This window comes from Astyanax mexicanus, chromosome 2 (assembly GCF_023375975.1).
Source record: "Astyanax mexicanus isolate ESR-SI-001 chromosome 2, AstMex3_surface, whole genome shotgun sequence".
Classification (NCBI taxonomy): Eukaryota; Metazoa; Chordata; class Actinopteri; order Characiformes; family Acestrorhamphidae; genus Astyanax; species Astyanax mexicanus.
Window position 1 is genome coordinate 51077504 of NC_064409.1, and position 16980 is coordinate 51094483.

The 16980-nt window shown below is 37.8% G+C and overlaps 3 protein-coding genes across 12 annotated transcripts in view; 2 read left to right on the forward strand and 1 right to left on the reverse strand.

Moving 5' to 3' along the window:
• The window catches only part of myo9ab (myosin IXAb), a 115590-nt gene extending 111782 nt beyond the window's left edge, over positions 1-3808 (forward strand). For all 9 annotated transcript variants that reach the window (XM_022672360.2, XM_015604556.3, XM_022672355.2 and 6 more), the window contains one exon: positions 1265-3808. In XM_022672360.2, the coding sequence (XP_022528081.2) occupies positions 1265-1671 (407 nt within the window). In that variant the 3' untranslated portion in view covers positions 1672-3808. The remainder of the gene's footprint in view (positions 1-1264) is intronic.
• Positions 3809-5820: 2012 nt separating this feature from the next.
• Positions 5821-9974, forward strand: trex3 (three prime repair exonuclease 3). 2 transcript variants are annotated; one of them, XM_007244358.4, is made up of 3 exons: positions 5821-6256; positions 6723-6785; positions 8790-9974. In XM_007244358.4, exons 1-3 carry the CDS (start codon positions 6175-6177, stop codon positions 9320-9322), a joined length of 678 nt encoding a protein of 225 aa, XP_007244420.2. In that variant the 5' UTR covers positions 5821-6174; the 3' UTR covers positions 9323-9974. The 2 variants fall into 2 exon arrangements, with proteins under 2 accessions (XP_007244420.2, XP_022528074.1); XM_022672353.2 differs by having other exon boundaries at positions 6166-6256; positions 6671-6785.
• A 2248-nt stretch (positions 9975-12222) lies between these two features.
• rsl24d1 (ribosomal L24 domain containing 1) lies at positions 12223-15482 on the reverse strand. The gene is made up of 6 exons (XM_007244354.4): positions 15308-15482; positions 14024-14137; positions 13818-13890; positions 13659-13722; positions 13447-13532; positions 12223-12807 (listed from the first exon to the last, which is right to left on the reverse strand). The coding sequence occupies exons 1-6, from the start codon at positions 15386-15388 to the stop codon at positions 12740-12742; spliced, it is 486 nt and encodes a 161-aa protein (XP_007244416.1). The 5' UTR covers positions 15389-15482; the 3' UTR covers positions 12223-12739.
• Positions 15483-16980: the final 1498 nt, after the last annotated feature.

The window sequence follows — 16980 nt, forward strand, 5'->3', positions numbered from 1 at the left end:
CTTTTTATCTTAACACTGTGACAGTGTCTTCCTGTCACATAAAAATAGCTACAAAAACAAAAACCTTCTCTGGCTGACCAGGAGTGTGTGTGATTTAAACATAACATTTTTGCCAGTGCAATGTTAAAAATACAATACATTTTGTTGTAAATTGCTACAACTTAGTTGGTAAAAAAAGTTGTGAGACTGAATTATGGAGACTTATGCTAACAGAAAAAAAATAAAAAGAGAAAAAACTGTATTTTCAAAAATATCTGAATATTTGTAAATGGTGTTCACCTTGTCTCCGACCTTCAGACCTACAGACAGAAAGACTTTGGCTAAAATAGAGCCAAAAGTATTAATAAGTAAAACCAACGAAGAAACAATCCTCTGGAAACTTGCCTGAACATGTTTGTGTGTAGAGTGGGAGAACTGCTTAATACACAACAAATAGAATATGATACTTTGATTCTTTAAGCAGTTCACTAAGCAGTGTATGTGAACAGTTCTCCACATAAAAATCTTTTTAGCGGATGACCGTACCTGTAGAGCAAGTTTCCAGTATCATATTAAAGGTCACCTTCCGCGAAAATCCGATTTTTCTTGTTTTTTGTGGAATACAGTAGGTCTCTCCGAGTTGAATGTGTACACCTGCACATTAAACTGTTTTGCAGCCCCCATTGTCTGCAGGAGCTAAGCAAAGAAATCCCCCCTCCCCCCCTCCGAAAAACGGGTGAATTTTGAATTATCTTTCTGCCTACGTAGGCAGAAACTCACAGACCAGCCCACCTTGGCTCGAGAAACTCCCAGAGGTGGAGCTGAAGCGACGCAACATCACCGCTCATCAGTTAGGAGGTGGGAGGCAGTGAGCGGCAGAGCGGTGGAGGGGCGTCGCAGTGCTCCTAGCCAATCAGAGGAGAGATATTTGCATGCTGTTTGCATGTATGAATATTCATGAGCAAAGCTGGAATCCGGTCATTTTGGACACACCCCTAAAACAGTCCATTAAAAAAGAGCTATACAGAGACACCTGAGCACTTTTTTTTTTACAAAAACGGCTCACATGTCATTCATTCATACTAGAGACCACAACTAGACATTTTAAAATGAAAGAAAAAACGACGGAAGGTGACCTTTAACTATTAAAGGTTTGGGGGTGTGAAAGCAGTTTTCTCTTTAATAATACACAATATTTTTTTAATGTGACATATGTTAGAGATCTTTATGTGAGAAAATAAAAACTTTTTGAAGTCTTAAATGAAAATTTCCTTCTTCTTTACAGAGAAAAACTGTTCCACCCTACGCTCTAGGAAGACAGATTCCAAAAGCAGGCGTGCTTTACGGCGCCAACCTGAGTCTCTGGACTCGGTCGACTCTGCTGTGGCCTCTCTCTCCTCCACCTCATCCACTCCTCACTACCGCTTTCGCTCTTCTTCCTCTGGTCCTCTCTTCTCCTCGGCCTCGGGATTGGACCACCCCCACCTCGCTGAGCAGGAGGCATCTGAGCAGCCTGTGCTGAACACTCGATGCGCTTCCAGCTCAGAGAAGACGCGGCCGAGAACCAGGGGGAACCGGAGCTGCCCGCCCAAGCCCCGCGAGTCCGGGGAGGGAGGAGGCCGGCGCAGAGACACTGAGTTTGGGTCAGTGCAGCCTCTGGTGCTGTATGGTAGTAATGAGTTCATGGTGTGAAGAAGAGAAGGCACAATCTAACGGCTGAAGCTGGTATTCTGAGCCTTGTTGGGGTGAACATCTCTCTTCAGTCAAATCAGTCTCATCAGAGCAGAGAAGAACGAGAGAGAGTCACATGTGGAGGAAGAATTCTGGATGAAGAGAATAACATTGAAAGAGAGGCTGGGGAGGCCTGAGGCCTTGAGAGAGAGCAGATGCATGCTAGATAGGAGAGGTGGATCCTGACCTGTCTCTGGTCTGACTCCCAGCAAAACAGGAAAAAGAGCAGAACAGAGTGATCAGAAAGAGCATGAGACATGCTGGAGGTAAGCCTGCCAAAGCAACCGTCCCCCCACAAAATGATCTACGAGATCCACCCTGCTGTAGAGAGGACCTGCTGGATTGGTCCTCTTCTCACTGCTTAACTTTTAGCTGTCCATACTCATGTTTACAAACCTGAGCCAATTAGAAGTCACCCGACTTCAACAGACTGCACAGCGCTTTGCTACCACTTTTTTTTCACAGTACTGAGATGTCAGTGTTTCAGGCATCGTGATGTGCTAATTATGTAAGATAATATTATTGTATTATGAGGGGAAAAGATACATTGTACATAAAAAAATGCAGTGCTGCTGGATGGTTCATGTGAAAGCGTTTATTTGTCTGGAATTTTTTGCTAATTACAATGGTATGTATGTTTTTTTATGTGTCTCTGCGTCAGTATTGTGTCTTGTGAGTGTGTTTGCTACGTTTTGTTTTTCAGTTTGGGACAATTTTAGAAAAAAATAATGTAGAGGACAAAAGGGACAGATGGCAGAGAGGTATGACCCACATGCAGAACAGCCATGATGTAGCTACTTCCATTCATAGCCATATTCATGTCTGTTTGACACCATGCCTTCTTCATTTGGTTCTACTATTTCCATTGTAGTGTTTGTGTGTTCAAATCAGAACTTGAAATATTTGTTCCATCTTAAATCGACTATTTTTAATGTTTTTTTTTAATACTGTTCCTAATATATTGTTTTAGTGTACTATGCTTTTAAAAAAATAAATATACAAATATATATATTCCTTTTTGTTATGAGCCATTTTCATTCAGGCCATCCGCAATCATTGCTTGTCTCTGTACTGCAGACTTCTACTCAAGGTCCTCTTGAAAAAAAAAATACAGCAGTTATTTCCCAGTAATTTAACACACATTCAGTGGAAGTATATACCACAACCTCAGTTATCCAGAGTAACCAAGTATTTATATATAACACACTTTATGGCAGTCAGTTCAGCATATATGTATACTGTAGTGCAATTAATAAAACGTGTTGCCATCATCATCTCCCCAGATAAGAGTGCACATGGAGTTGTTCACTCCGTATTCCTTACTGTTAAACAATTAACTCACATAATCTGACAGTCAGTATGTCGTATAAACGTCCATTATTGTGTAATATGTCAAACTACATGCAGCTACATTCTTCTGTGTCTCCAGTATGGTATGCTAACCTGTAAACCTGCAACTTTCGCTTCCTTTTCAAGCAGCTTTTTAATGGGTAGACAGGTCTGAGCATTTCCCTTCACCAGAAGGCAGTTACTCAGCTATTCAGTTTCTGTGGTTCTTCAATCTTAAAGGTAGGGCTCTCTTTAAATGACTCCACCTGTTCTAACTGTACACATCCAAAAACATTACAGACATCTCGACACAAAATCATGAATGAAAAGATAACGGCATCCATGTGATTCACATGTTTTTATTCCTCATAATTGAATGTACTGATCACTGGAAGGCATGCTTCACTCTATTCTTCACTTCTTTCTTTGACATCTGTAGAATTAAAAACCGTATGTAGGCAGAGTGTAGGTCAAAAAACACTGTTTTAAAGGATATATTATCCTGTTTGTGATGCTAAATGTTGAATGATTCATTTTGTGTTTTGACAGATTAGATACAGTCTGAAGGAACCAGCTTGTGCATTGTTTGTTTTCTGAACTGTTAATATTATTATTGATGTTCTTCCTCTTATTATTATTAATATTATTTGGTGCTCGTTTGAGCACAGATGCCTGTGGTGCAAATGTGTAATATTTCTTTAATTACAGATCTGTTTATGGATGTAAAAAGAATATAATGTACATCCTCTTATTAAAAAATTAACATGAATCATGTGTGCATTGACTGACTCATTTGTTGAACAACAGTTAAAACATTTATTGTATTATGACTGAAATATTTTGATGTGTTAGATTACATGTAACAAGTTGGAGGCAGGATGCAAAAGCAAGTTGGTTTTATTTTCTATTACAACTAAGACAAAGAGACAAACAAAGACTAAAAAACAAAGACTATAAAACAAACAAAAGACAAACAAATAAAGAAGTAAAAATAAACAAACAAGGAAACAATCAAACTACAGAAAACAAACCAGAAACGTACAAACACAGCAGGACTGAGGCTAAAACAAACAGTAATAAGCATTAAAGCAGGGTAACATGACAGGGTCAAACAAAGAGAAATCAAACAAAAGACTGGGTGTACTAGAACAGGGTCAAAATACAGAAGTAAAAGCTCACATAGACACAGAGGGTCAAACATAAAACACAAAGGCTAAGGTGTGAAATTACACCAATCTGTTTGAATGCAGGTTAATAGGTTGGAAAAACAAATACACCAATGCAGTGAAATATCAAATTATCACAATGGAAATCTCCAATATCAACAACACCATATTCTCCCGAAGTCACTGTTGCATTTTTTCCCGTTTTCAGCTTTGTTCAATGGGCTGGATGTATCCTCATTGCTGGCCACTTCAGAACTATGCAGTCAACTGATTCAATTAATCAGGTTGTTAAACAGTTCACACTCAAACAGTCCTGTAGTTTCCAGGTCAAAAAACTCCAGTGGAGCCTCTTTGCCATGCTGGGTAACACATATAAAGAGACATGAGCATATTAGCACCATTTCAATCATGATCCTCTCAGTCTGTGAAGAAGAGTGAGATGTGGAGAGTGAGCTGGAGCTGTGAACTGGCTGTAGATTTATATAGATCTGGTGTTTCCCCAACTCAGCTCCAGTCCTGAGCTTACATGTGGGATAAGCATTCATTATCGACACAGTAAAAAACTAAACTTAAAATTGTTCTTCTTAATGTGATTTTTAAATCAGCTGAACTAGAAATATTGTTTGTCTAACTAAATAATCTATGTCAACAAAATTTACAAACAGCAGCTGAACCCTAGTTGAGGTCAAGTCAACTACTCTGCACATGCTCAGTGTTACTCTTTACTATTAAGCAATTCTGAAGGGTTTTTTACCTGATGTTGGTCACGCTATTTGCATATTGGGCGTGTCCTCCCATCTCTCACTCACCATCCGTGTGTAGTCATTCTCCACAGGCTGATATCTTCTCTTGAGATTTATGTATTTGTTATAAGATAATTAACTATCTGGACTCAGTATTGAAGGCTGTAAGAGCAAGATACTGTGTTTTGTGTTGCTCAGTGTTTCTATATGCTGGCTGGGTCCAGTTGGTCATATTTGCATTACCGCAAGCTTATAAATAAAAGTCATAAATTCTCAGTTGCTAACTTAAATTAATAAAGAAACATTGTGATCCTTATGTAAGTTTCATTTATGTAAAACATGTGATTTAAACACAAGCTAATTGTATTTTTAGTTGATTTTAAAAGATAGTAAGCAGAACTTACAAAACTAATTTCATAGAACCTGAATGAGTCCAACTAATAACACATAGTGATTTTTTTTAAGTTGGTGAGAGTTAATACTAAAGTTTTTATACAAATAAAAAAAATGATTTATCTGAACTAAGGATTTCTAATTGGCTTTAAAACTCAATTAAGTGCAGTAAATTGCCTTAAACATTTTTCTTAACTTTTTCATTTTTACAGTGTAATTATCTAATAATGGACTGTAATATATTTAGTTGTTTTGTCATTTTGTAAATATGAGTTACAAAATCAGTCAGAAAGCAGGAGAATAATAGGTTTGAGCGGATTAATAGAGGCTCAATAGAGATTTGTGGTGTGAAGTTTTTCATAAGTAGGGCTTGTTGAGTCTTGGTTTGCTGTGTGTAATCCTCTATTCTATAATCTTTCACACTGATGTTCTACAGTCTCTTTAGAGGAGCTGCAGCTATATAGAGACAGGAGCTGTGTTTCAGTCCTGCAGCTGAATCATCTGGAACTGCACCCAGGCTGTGTGTGTGTGTGTGTGTGTTTTTCTCTATTGACCACCCACCCTCTCTTTCTCAGCTGTTCGGGCACGATCTGAGCTACTGGATCTGTGTGTCTCTGTGTGGGTCTGTGTGTGTGTATGTGTGTGTGTCTGTGTGTCAGGGCGCAGCTACGTTTCTGCTGGATGCGTCATCTCTGTGAGGAGCATGAGTCACATGAGAGATTTTCTTCATTCCGTGTTTAACAGCGGAAAACGAAAACAACGGAACGATAATCAGCAGGGGAAAGTGCAGAGACAGCAGAGCCGAAGCCTTTAGCTGTTAACCGGTCTAAATCATGTGTTTCCTCCAGTGGATGTGGTCTCCACTGGCTCTGATCCAGAGACTCTTCACCTCTCAGCATCATCACCATCCTCGAGGTGAGATCTACCCCCTCTTATTCCTCATCTCTCTTTTTCAGATCCAGGTCCAGAGAGTATAAATCCGCCGCCTGGATTTTGCTCCAACTGCCCGGATAAGTTATGCTCTAAGCTCTGCTGAGCGCAGTCATCCGGGCAGTTGGAGCAAAATCCTGGGGGCGGATTTATACTTTCTGGATCTGGAACTGCCATTTCTGTAGTGCTGATCCTCTGAGTGATTGCAGTGATTTAACAACCTCATTACTTTCGTTTATTGGCGAACCTGCTGTTATTGATAATTAACTCACTCAGGTGAGTTTTATTAGATACTCAGGTAATGATAAGGTCAGTTTTAGCCCACAGGTGAGCTCAGGACTTTATGTGAGTCTAGTTCACACCTCCTGCTCACACTCTACATCTCACTCTACTCCACAGACTAAGAGGGTCATGATGGAAACGGTGCTAATAAGCCCGTGTCTCTTTACAGGTGTGACCCAGCATGGCGAAGTGGAGCCGCCTGTGTTTTTCGACCTGGAAACTACAGGACTGGGTGAGTGTTAACCGTAAACCTCATTTATTAAATTATTTTTACTGCTGTATTTACCAGTGTTTCACTATATTATTACAGGGCTCTGCTGTGATTTAATTTTTTACATTTAAAATTTAAATTCGTTCTTGGGTTTTTTAGATACTGTAGTTTATAAAAAAAATCTATAAAATTCACCTCTTTTTTACAGGATTACTGCTAAAGTTTTAATTAAACAGTTAATTACTGTAAAAAATGCTTGTTTTTTACATTGTCACTGTGATTTTAATCATGTAAGACATGTATTGCCTGATTTTTATTTACTTTTCTTTTTAATTTAACAGTTAATTACTATAAAATTCTCCTGTTTTTTACATGATTAGTGCTAGAGTTTTAATTGTTCTGTTTTATTACTGAAAAACAATGCTTGTTTTTTACATTGTCACTGTAATTGTAATTTCACAGTACAAAACAGTTCATTACTGTAAACTTGACCTATATATATATATATTTACAGGATTATTACTATGACTTTAATTAAAAAGTTAATTGCTGTAAATTCACCTGTATATATTGCAGGGTTAAAACTGGGCATTATGAAAACAGTTCATTACTGTAAGATTCTGCCTGCATTGTACAGGGTTACTGTGATTTTAATTAAACAGTAGAGTACACAGTAAAATACTGGCAGCTGTGGTCATCAGTATTTTACTGTATATTTACTTAATTTAATTAACTGTTAAATGTAGAGCATCTCACTGTTTTAAAATATTTAAGAGTTAAATATACTGTTTTTATACATTCAGGACATAACTGTAATTTAGGTTGTTTAATTTTTTTTTCTCAACACTGGTGTGCAATGATAAAAACATTTTTACTGTATAATGTAATTCAGTACTGTCACAGTGAAGATAATTGCAATATATTGTGACACTGTAAGCAGGGATATATTTTGTGATTATTTTTATTACATTTTGGGGAAAAAACACACTGTCATATTCATAAAATCTGAGTACAAGATAAGTTTTATTTTTATCCAATCAGAACAGTGGGACCTAAAGACAGAATACAACTGTTTCACTAAATGAGCACCAATATTTACATATAAATTATTAATTAAAATTGATATTGTGTTTTTGAAAATCAATACAGTATTGCAAAAACAATTGCAATATATATATTTTTTTTACATCCCAGTTAAACATGTGTACATTTTTTTACTCAGTAGTTAATGGCAGGCCTAAGACATGTTGAAACACACAGATTAAAATAGTAGCTCAGCCATGTGATTAGAGTATTGTATTACAGAGCTGTGAATGTGGTTACTACATTGAGAGTAGATGAGTGGTGCTGCTTGTCTGCACAGTCAGTGTAACAGCAGTAATATACACTGCCTGGCCAAAAAAAGCCAAAAAAAAGGTCACACACTCTAATATTTGGTTGGAGCGCCTTTAGCTTTGATTGCGTCCCGCATTTACTGTTGCATTGTTTCAATACGCTTCTGCAATGTTACAAGATTTATTTCAATCCAGTGCTGCATTTATTTTTCACCAAGATCTTGCAGCAGCATTGATGGTGGCGTCTGAACCGCTGCACAAAACCTTCTCTATCCAGCACATCCCAAAGATTCTCAGTGGGGTTAAGTTCTGGACTCTCTGGTGAACAATCCATGTATAAAAATGATGATCCCAGGCTAATGATCCCATGAAAATCTATTTTGAGCTAACAAATACGTCAGCTCAGATTCTGTTATTTAGCACTACACAATGGAGCTCTTAGGATCTATCACACATTTTATTATTAAAGATTTTAGATCAGATTAATTTTACGTCTACTATAATTAATTTTAATTATAGTTTTAGTTGATTTTTGTTTTTATTGTCAATGTCTGCACTGATGTTTTAAAAATAGTATGCTCATGAAAATTTGCATTGAAGGCATAAAAAAGCCATGAAAAAATCATGGAAATGTATTGGATAAAAAGTGTATTACCCCTGTACATATATATCTTTTTTCTTGTCTCTACAGACACCTCAGGATGTGATATAGTTCAGCTCTCAGCCATCAGCGGCGACAGGCTTTTCAACGTCTACATGCTCCCTCGCTGCAGAATTGCTGAAGGCGCATCAAGAGTTACAGGTCTGACCAGCAAGGGTCAAAAACTTTTCCTTCATAAGCAGCCAGTAGATACCGTCCCAATAAAGGAGGCCTTACAACTGTTCATCTCTTACCTGAGGACCTTCAACAAACCTCTCCTCGTGGGACACAACAGTAAACGGTTTGACTGCCGCATTCTGCTGCGGATTCTGGAGGAGTTCTACCTGATAGATGAGTTTTTGGAAGTGGTGTCGGGTTTTCTGGACACACTACTTCTGAGTAGAGAGATGTTTACGCTGCCGAAGTACTCTCAGCCCTTTCTGGTGGAGCATTTCCTCCATAGGGGCTATGGAGCTCACAATGCTACTGAGGACGTTAGAGCACTGCAGGATCTGTACAGAGTGTGGAACCCAAACAGACAGCTGGTCAATAAGCACACGTTTATCTATCAGACTCAGGAGTGAGGTGGTTGATTCTTTTAACCCCTTAAAATTTAAGATCACCAGCAGATTTGCTTTTTTATATTTGTAACAACATTCCCTGAGTTTTATACTAGTAAATTAGTAATAACAGCTACACAGTAGTTATATAATAATTAATTTGGTTATTTAATTACAAACTCGACCTTGGTGCTCAGTAATGCACCTTAAGAATATGAACTGAATTATGAGCCCAGTGTACAGATATCGAGTCCATCTCTGTTAATTCTTTTGTTGAAGTCTTACTTGTGCATCTGCTGAATGATTGCTATTGATGTTGCTTCTGCTCCGTTTTACAACATGAACTATATGGACAAAATTATTGGGACACCTGCTCATTTATAGTTTGTCCAAATCAGGGAAATAAAAAAAACTAAATGTTATTCTCCTTTTTTGGAGTAACTGTCTCCACTGTCCAAGGAAAACCTACTATTGAAGCGTTGTTGTGAGGATTTGATTGCATTAAGCTGCAAGGGCATCAGGGAGGTCAGGATGTTAAGGCATCACCACATCACCCTTTACTTATCACATAGCGATATTTCCCTACAGGAACTAGATAAGGTGTGTGTAATAATGTGTGTGTTTGCAATAACACATCAGTGTCAGTAATTAAAATGAATGTCCACAAACATTTGAACTTATAGTGTACAACTCAATACAATTTTTTAGCTTCTTTGTCATGTCAACCAACAGTACCTTTTTTTTACACTTGAAAATATAGGGGGGGCTTACTGTTATACTAATTAATTATTCTAATAATTAATTAATTCATCTAATACTCTAAAAATAACGGACAAAAAATATATATAGCACACTGAGCAATACTACACCTTTTAGCCTGACAGTTCTTGGGCAAGGCTGCATTTGCTCTTCTCTGTAATATCATTACAATTTTGGAAAAGAGTGTCCACCACATGCCAGAAATAGAACTTTTTTATAATACTTTTTTTCAGATCAGGTTTGATCCCATTCGCATTTGAATGATAAACATTTTAGGAGCCGTCTGACTTAATCAGGACTGATTTACTTATATTTGATTTCATTTCAACTGACCTGATTCACACAAGGGTTGTGTTGTTATTAACAGACCTGCAGTGTCCTATGATTTAATCACTGCTGAACTGATCATGTTTATACTGATTATACACTACGCTGTAACCCATGTGCTGAATGTGATGTCTCTTATGAAAAACTGATTAAAGCTAAGGTGTGAACAGTGTTCTGTAGGTGGAGAGACCTACAGTTCAAACACTATTAATACTGCTGATCATTCAACATTCAGCTCTTTTATCTACTTTGAATGGCAGCTATGATTGGACAGAATAATAACAACGAGACACAGATGCAACAATGCTTTTGTGTTAATCATCTTCAATTTTTGTGACAATGGCCAGTGTTAACCTTTATTTTCAGTTCACATTTAATGCAGATGTTAATCTCTGCTTACAGAGGAAATGAGCATTTTTGTTCTTGTGCCCACATCTGATAAAAAGAGGACATGCCAACTTTCTTAAAATCTCTAGTTCCTCGTTCTAAAAAAAACACTCGTATTACAAAAGAAAGATAGAAATGTCACTCTCACAAAAAACTTGCTTAACCTGAATAGTAACTTTACATATTACTTTACATATACACTTTTACATAAACGATTTGCATATTTGGCTGTAAAAATAAATGTATTTAAATGAAAGTTGATGTTAAAAGATAAGAGATAAGGGTCAGCTGCCGGATTTAAATGATAAACAATGAAATGTTGGCTTAAGAGTGTCAGTAAAAATATGTTAAAAATAATCAAAACAATCATAAACACTGAATTTTATTTATAAAAATAAAATTGGCTGACAATTTACCTTTATGACGTGGGTGTGTCAAAAGGTGATTGGCGCAATTAAACGCACAGTGCTCTAAACTAAATACTTCATCAGTGGTGCCTCAGCAGTGAAAAGCAGAAGGCCATTGCCACCACTGTTGGTCCCTTGAGCTAGATTCTTAACTCACACCAGTGCACCACAGCAATGTCTGCTGATGTCCTCACTGTATTACTGTGCATGTCTTCTGAATTTGCTCACTAATGTATGTGTATGATCAGTGCAAGAATGGGGTAAAAGCACAGACTAAATTTCATCAGTGCTCAGCACAAGTGTGGTAAAAATAGTATGGTCTTTTTTAAACACCTGGACTGAAGCAATGTTGAGCCCTGTTACACAGTCCAAGATACCTGCCGATACTATACGACTCACACTTTGTGGCACAAAGGCTATGTTCACATTACCAGGCTGAAGCGACCCCAGATCTGATTTTTTTCTTGGCTGTGTGAACATGCCAAATCTGATTTTTTTTTAAATCAGAATTTTTCAAATCAGAGTTAAATCACTTTAATATGTGGTCTTACATCAGATAAGAATCCAATCCATAGACGTGAATGTAAACGGTCAAATCGGAATTGCATCTTTCTGCTTTTACACATCCGCCATGTGCTTCTCTCTCATACCCACACATCTCTTGGTGCAGCTGTGCAGCTATAGCTGCAAAAATCTTTATAAAGCTACGATTCGTCTCTGAAATATCACGTTTTTCGTTGTTGGTTAAAAAAAGCGATGTTTATACACATCAATGTGCGCATGTGAGTCGTTTCGGGGACAGATTCGTTCACATTACACACAGATACAGGTCATTTAAATTTGTGAACGTGAACTGCCAAATTTAATCTGAGCAAAAAAAAAAAAAACAGATTTGAGCACTGTGAGTTGTAATGTTGTAAAAAAAAAGCCATACTTTCATCACAAATATCAGCACAGTAATACCAGGGTTGTAACTTGAAAAATTATTTTTTTCTGCATTGCTGATAATGTTCAAAGACTAGAAAGTAAGCAACAACTTGAGACTTTTAACAGGTTTACCACACAATGGTACTTTATTACATACTTTATAATGTTACTGTCATTATACTGTTATGGATAGAAGATGGAGTTATTATATAGACAAATACAAGTGTCATGGACAAAAGTGGAAACTTTTTTTATAGAGATAATTCCATTGTTATTAGGATTATTCAGTGAATGGATCAGTATAACAGTGAATCAAGTCCAATGCAGGCATTAGGTTAAAGAAGGGAAACTAAAAACTAAAATCAAACTGCATTCACTGTTGGCCATTTTTGCAGTGTTTTTAAAACACAACCTAAACAATGAAGTTGGATTTGGGTAAATAAATCTCCTCTTCCAGTGGCTCCAATGGAACTCCACAGCAATGTAGCAGACAGCACAGCTTTTTAGAGCATGCTCAACAGATCCACGTAGAAGAGTAAAGTCTCTGGACACTGATGCTTGTAAGGACTTGATTTCTAGTTGTTGTTCAACAGGTCCCATTAGAGAAAGGTTTATATGGGCCATGAAGTGACATTTACTCATCCATTTCCACGTCTTCTGCCAATTTCTGCACCATCTTCTCCTCCAGCTTTTTGGAGTCTCCTGTAGGACAAGACAAGTTATGAATAATAAATGTATGAGATGTAATTTCTGCATAATCTGCTAAATTTCAGTAAAAAAAATGTGTGAGCACAGATATGAGCCACACTAGTAAAATGAAAACACCAAGCTGTTTATTAAAACTAAACAATAGTTAAAGAAATGTAAATTGTTTCCTACACAAGTCTGCAGCATCTGGAAAACTGTCTAACTTCATAAAACTATTGTTTGACGCTGTAAAAGTCATAGTAGGTCTAAGAACCCATTATGACTTCAGAAGTTTGTGAAGGAATGGCCGGAGTAAATTTCTAAAGAACATCTACACTGCTATGCCATAGTAACTAATGTGTCCCATGGAAGCTAAAGAAAATTGACCATTAGAATGTAGATGTGGGGCCTTCTGCCTTAACAGCAGCAGCCAGGGGGACCACAGACATGTTTTCTATTTTAAATGCCAGCACATGCTGCTCTCCATTGAAAACCATGTATTGAAATTCTCCAGCAATGTGGAATAAACTTTCATTTAACATTAAATTCCATTCAAATTAAAGAACATTTAAGCAATCTCCTGAAAAGCCAGTTTTGGAGATGCTTGTTTTTACTGGAGAGCGATGAAATAAAAGGTCAGTAGACAGCACCTACCTGCATGTGGTGCTTTGATGAGGTGGATATTCTTCTTGACTTCGTTGATGGCTTCTGCCTTCTCCAACTCTTTACCCTTCTTGAGTCTTAATAATAAAAGAGGAAGAAAGTAAATAAGATGAAACACTGACTTCAAAAGCCCAACTAAGCATTATTAATTACACATTCATAAATACACATCTAAATATTTAGAATAAAAAAAAAAGTCTTACCTGTTCATGATAAACCGAGCACTTCGTTTCTGTTTGATAGCCTCAACCCTCTTCATTGCTTCCACTAAAAAAATATATAAAATAAGGTTACAATGACATCATAGCTCATCTTTATTTAATGACATGGAGAAGTACATAATATGATTATGGGATAGGTACCTGTCTTGTTCCACAGCTCTCTGTTGTATTTGACTGGTATGCATCTGCGTTTTTCAAACTCCAGTGAGTTATCCTATGACAAAGTATTAATAAGACCATTAGGACAATTGTTCATAAAGCTTTGTTCATAAACCACTGTGTCCAAAGATTATGTCTGTTGGATAAGGTGATGGTGTCATAAATACTTCAATATTAAAGCCACTTACCACCGTCAATTCCTTGCCAGCAGATTTTCTGAAGGCTTTGGTCCACCTGGTCTTTCTTGGATTGCGCTTCTTTTTGAAGTTTCTGTGGCATTTTGATCTGCAAAATCTAAACACCTGTGTGAGAAAAAGAAGCAAAGCGATTCTTAAATGAATTTCTTCAACAAACGAGAACTATACAATAGGTAAAGACTTTATAAACATGACGGTAGCTAGTTAGAATTATTCAGTACTAGCAAATGGGAGTATCAATACAGAAAAATAACATTTAGAGACTGATATTCTGATATTATAGCTACATAATTTATTCGTTTCTAACAATTCCTCTTGGTTAAATAAATGTATTCCCTCTATTAAAAGGCCCTCTCTACAATGAAAAAAAAATCTTTATATATCCATCAGAATGATCTAACCTCTAGGTTATATTTGGAGCTTCCCATTATATCAGGGGTTTATTATTTAGTTAAAAAAATCCATAAAATATCTGTTTTACACTTGGTAGGCTGACTGCTAGTTAACCTGGCTACCTTGTGTAGGTTAGTTATATCAAAATAAATATCAAACTAGGTACACAATGCTACCGCCGGTGTTCTGTCGAGTTGTGCTACCCATACATATGTGCTTCTTACCACCAGTGCGCATGTGCGGACCACATTTTTTATTTTTTAGACGTTTATGGTAATTCTGTTTTACTTGGGTGCCATAAACAACCGGAGCCGCCTGTAAGTATTTACCTGAGTGTTACAAATGTGTAAATTGCAGTTAGCTAATAATAAATACAAGTAAAAAATACAAAAAACGGGTTCTAATCACCTAACCTTTAACTGTTATATTGCCTTAACTGTACTTTGATATAGTGCTTCAGGCTTTTCGAATATCCGACCGAGACTTGTAACTGTTACAGGGAGTATTTTCAAATATGGTGATCTTTCTGGTGTTTTTAAGTTTAAATATAGTTATAGCTAAACACTAGGGTAGCACGGATTGACAGGATAGCACTTCTCGTCACAACACTGGATTCCGCATGTTAACGAGCCCACTAAATGAACATTTTTTTAGAGCTAAACAGTCGAAGATTAGGAAATATCACACGGACACTACACTAAACATATCAGAATACCATACTTAGAATCCCTGTTAGCTAGCTTAGCTTTAATAATCTCCTATTAGCACAAAATTATCTTATTCAGCTAACACGGCTAACGCGGCTAAGCTAGCTGTCCTCCGTCGACAGCGCAGGAATCACAGCCCTAAATCCATTAAACACAGCCTTTAAACACACGTTACCTTACAGTCGTTCCTCACAAACATCATGCCGTGTCCGGGGTAGACCGGGCCCGAGCAGAAAAAGCACTTTTCTATGCGCATTGTCGCTGCTGTTTTTACTCCGTGTGTGAGAGAGGGCTCAGCGTGGCCCCGAAAAGAAACAGCGCACACGCGTTTCCTCAGATCAGCCCCTCTGCTTCTTACCGCCCTCTGCAGAGCAGGAGTTCACGCTGCAGCTCCCACCTGCAGCCCTCACACAGCCCTCACAGCTCTGACCTCGCTGTTGCTGCTGCTGCTGCTGGTGTTTAAACTCAGCAGGAGAAGAGTCTGATACTGCTAGTTTACTCTGAGGACACCGAAGCCTGGACTGGTCTTGCTGGTACAGTTGCTTTATTTATTGTTTTGTTGCTAGAGGGGGTTCTACAGGAATGGAGCTGGTTAAAGTGATGTATAGGTGAGTTTTGAACACTAGATGTCACTGTTGATCCTTCTAGAGATTTTGTTCCCTTAATTCAGGAAAACCCTGTCCATGAGAAGTGCCTGCCTTCTGCTTGGGCCCTGTGAAGAGCTTGTGAGGTAAAGCACCTTTCCCTGTGAACTGTGTGAACCTCCCACAAATTCAGGAATTTAAATATCTCGGGGCCTTCTTTCAATGACAGATTTGGAGTGAGATTGTGAGATTAATGGACGATGAAGTTCTAATATCTGACTGCAGGTAGAGCTACAGCTCCTGTACAGTAAGAGAATCCAGCTGAGGTGGTTCTGGGAGGTGGGCCCCAATCCAGAAGTTGCTAAAAAAAAAAGTTTCTTTCTTGGGGTTACACAGCTTTCTGAAACCGAACAGCAGGGGGCGCCCCACATGTGGTGGCTTCACTTTTGAGAGACGATGCTCTGTCCAGCTTTACACAGTCTATGGTAAAGAGCATGCTCTCTCTTAAGTGTGGGAACCTCCCACAAATGCAGGATTTTAAATACTTCAGGGCCTCCTTTAAAAGTGTTGTGATAAACAGATTTAAAGTGAGATTGTGAGATTAAGGGATGATAAAGTGCTGTGATATCTGACTGGAGGTACAGCTCCTTCACAGTAAGAGAATTCAGCTGAGGTGATTCTGGGAGGTGGGAAAAAATCTAGAAGTTTGTAAAGAAGTTTTTTCTTTGGGAATGCTAGGAGATTCTTCAGAAGGATGACCGAGTCCATATTCAGCATTGTTGCTGAAGAAGCTATGACATATGTTATTCACTTGCCAAGTCATAATTCAAATAAAATACAGCTTAAACACTGCTAGGTTAGTATGCTCTTCTTTTCATGGAATTATGTTTATCTGATTAAAAAAAAAAACTGAGGTATATGTCCAGTTCTGCCACTTTAGTAACTTGAAAGTTTTTTTTTTTTAACATTTGGAAAGTCAGTTACCTTCCCCTGTAAGTAGTAGTGTCCCCAACACTAGGAGGGTGAAGGCTATCACACAAACTGCAGCTAAAAAACATAGCAAACAAGCTCTGATACATCAGCTAACAGATGCCTGTGCTGATCAACATTACACTTGAACAGATGTGGGGAAAGAGTGTCATCTACCCACCCAGAGGGAGCATGGCTAATTGTACTCTCTCAGACTCTGGCTGCTGATGGCAAGCAGCACGATCCAGGATTAAACCAGCGATCCTCGGTTCACAGTGGCTGTGGCCTTAGTCTG

Bases quoted from the DNA above. Each gene is read 5' to 3' on its own strand.
- trex3 (XM_007244358.4), top strand. From the start codon at position 6,175: ATGTGTTTCCTCCAGTGGATGTGGTCTCCACTGGCTCTGATCCAGAGA. The intron at 6,257-6,722 runs GTGAGATCTACC...GTCTCTTTACAG, and splicing joins GCATCATCACCATCCTCGAG to GTGTGACCCAGCATGGCGAA. The intron at 6,786-8,789 runs GTGAGTGTTAAC...TTGTCTCTACAG, and splicing joins CCTGGAAACTACAGGACTGG to ACACCTCAGGATGTGATATA.
- rsl24d1 (XM_007244354.4), bottom strand. From the start codon at position 15,388: ATGCGCATAGAAAAGTGCTTTTTCTGCTCGGGCCCGGTCTACCCCGGA. The intron at 13,891-14,023 runs GTAAGTGGCTTT...ACTTTGTCATAG, and splicing joins CTGGCAAGGAATTGACGGTG to GATAACTCACTGGAGTTTGA. The intron at 13,533-13,658 runs GTAAGACTTTTT...TTTATTATTAAG, and splicing joins GCTCGGTTTATCATGAACAG to ACTCAAGAAGGGTAAAGAGT.